Source organism: Harpia harpyja, chromosome Z, assembly GCF_026419915.1.
Source record: "Harpia harpyja isolate bHarHar1 chromosome Z, bHarHar1 primary haplotype, whole genome shotgun sequence".
In the NCBI taxonomy this organism is placed as follows: Eukaryota; Metazoa; Chordata; class Aves; order Accipitriformes; family Accipitridae; genus Harpia; species Harpia harpyja.
Genome location: NC_068969.1, coordinates 97,968,606 through 97,969,811, shown reverse-complemented (window position 1 = coordinate 97,969,811; position 1,206 = coordinate 97,968,606). Strand labels below are relative to the sequence as shown.

Here is a 1,206-nt window from a genome sequence, read left to right as displayed (position 1 = left end):
TGAATTTCAGTTAGAAGTAGTACAGAGTTTGCATCTATTGCCCCGTATCCCTTGGAAAAACAGAATTATTAAGCTTCCATTCAAATCAAAGAAACATTCTCAATGTCAAACAGCACAATATTGCAATAATCGGAGGTGCATTAAAATTTTGCTTTTACTACTTATGCATGAAAACTGTGCATGTGTTGAAGCCACTCAAGACCCCAGAACTATAAATAGTGCTCTATTGTTAGTGGATAAAAGATGAAACAAGTCTCCTGGCACTGGAGCACAGCACACCCTATTAAATGTTAAGGTCTGCCTGTGCTAAAAGTGAAAGGCGACATCAACCACTAAACTAGCCTGAGGGTAAGGCATGTGATTGGGAAGAGTTTGCTCTGACTCTGCAGCTTCCCCAAAGCGACCTGAGCAGCAACTTATCTTTCTGCTTCAGCATGGCAGAAGCTGTTATAAGACACTGGGTGGAAACTCCCGTACGCTATCAAGAGCAGTTTGCTGTCCAAGAGCTGGAAGCACACAAACTGGACCACTCTTTATACGCTTTGCCGGGCCCTTCTATGGCTGCACCGAGCAACAGAAGGTGTATCACAGAAAGTACGTCTGGGGCCAGGAAGAGTGGCCAGGAGGAGGAAAACACACGCTTTCAGGTCTTGCTGGACGTTGTGCAGTTCCGCCCCGAAGATATCATTATTCAGACTTTTGAAGGCTGGCTCCTGATCAAAGCTCAGCATGGACCCAGGATGGATGAACATGGTTTCGTATCCAGAAGCTTTACCAGGCAGTACAAATTACCTCATGGAGTGGAGAACAAAGACTTGTCTGCGCTTTTCTGCCATGATGGCATTTTGGTTGTTGAAATGAAGAAAGCACCAGGAAAGAACTAGAACCTTGTCCGTAGTTTATTGGTGAGATAAAATCATTCATTCTCAATATAACAATACCATTCAAGCAATGCTGTGGAGTGTAGTAAGCATGTGGCTGTATTTATATTATAGTAAAGGAAAATCTTTGTATATATTTTTCAGTATGCTGAGTTTATTGTTTGTTGTGAAATGTTAGAGTGCTTGCCTCCAGCTACATATGTGTTGGAAAGCCAGGATTTTTGAACAGTAGAAAGTTTAGGCTAGTCACAGCAAGAGAAAAAAAAAAATCCATTTGATAACATATCGAAAATAAAGCACATTTATGAGTTGAGTAGGAGGTGTT

At 41.7% G+C, this 1,206-nt stretch overlaps 1 protein-coding gene across 1 annotated transcript; it reads left to right on the top strand.

The window, feature by feature from the left end:
• Positions 1-324: 324 nt before the first annotated feature.
• HSPB3 (heat shock protein family B (small) member 3) lies at positions 325-1,206 on the top strand. Its single transcript, XM_052779073.1, has one exon. It carries the CDS (start codon positions 435-437, stop codon positions 882-884), a length of 450 nt encoding a protein of 149 aa, XP_052635033.1. The 5' UTR covers positions 325-434; the 3' UTR covers positions 885-1,206.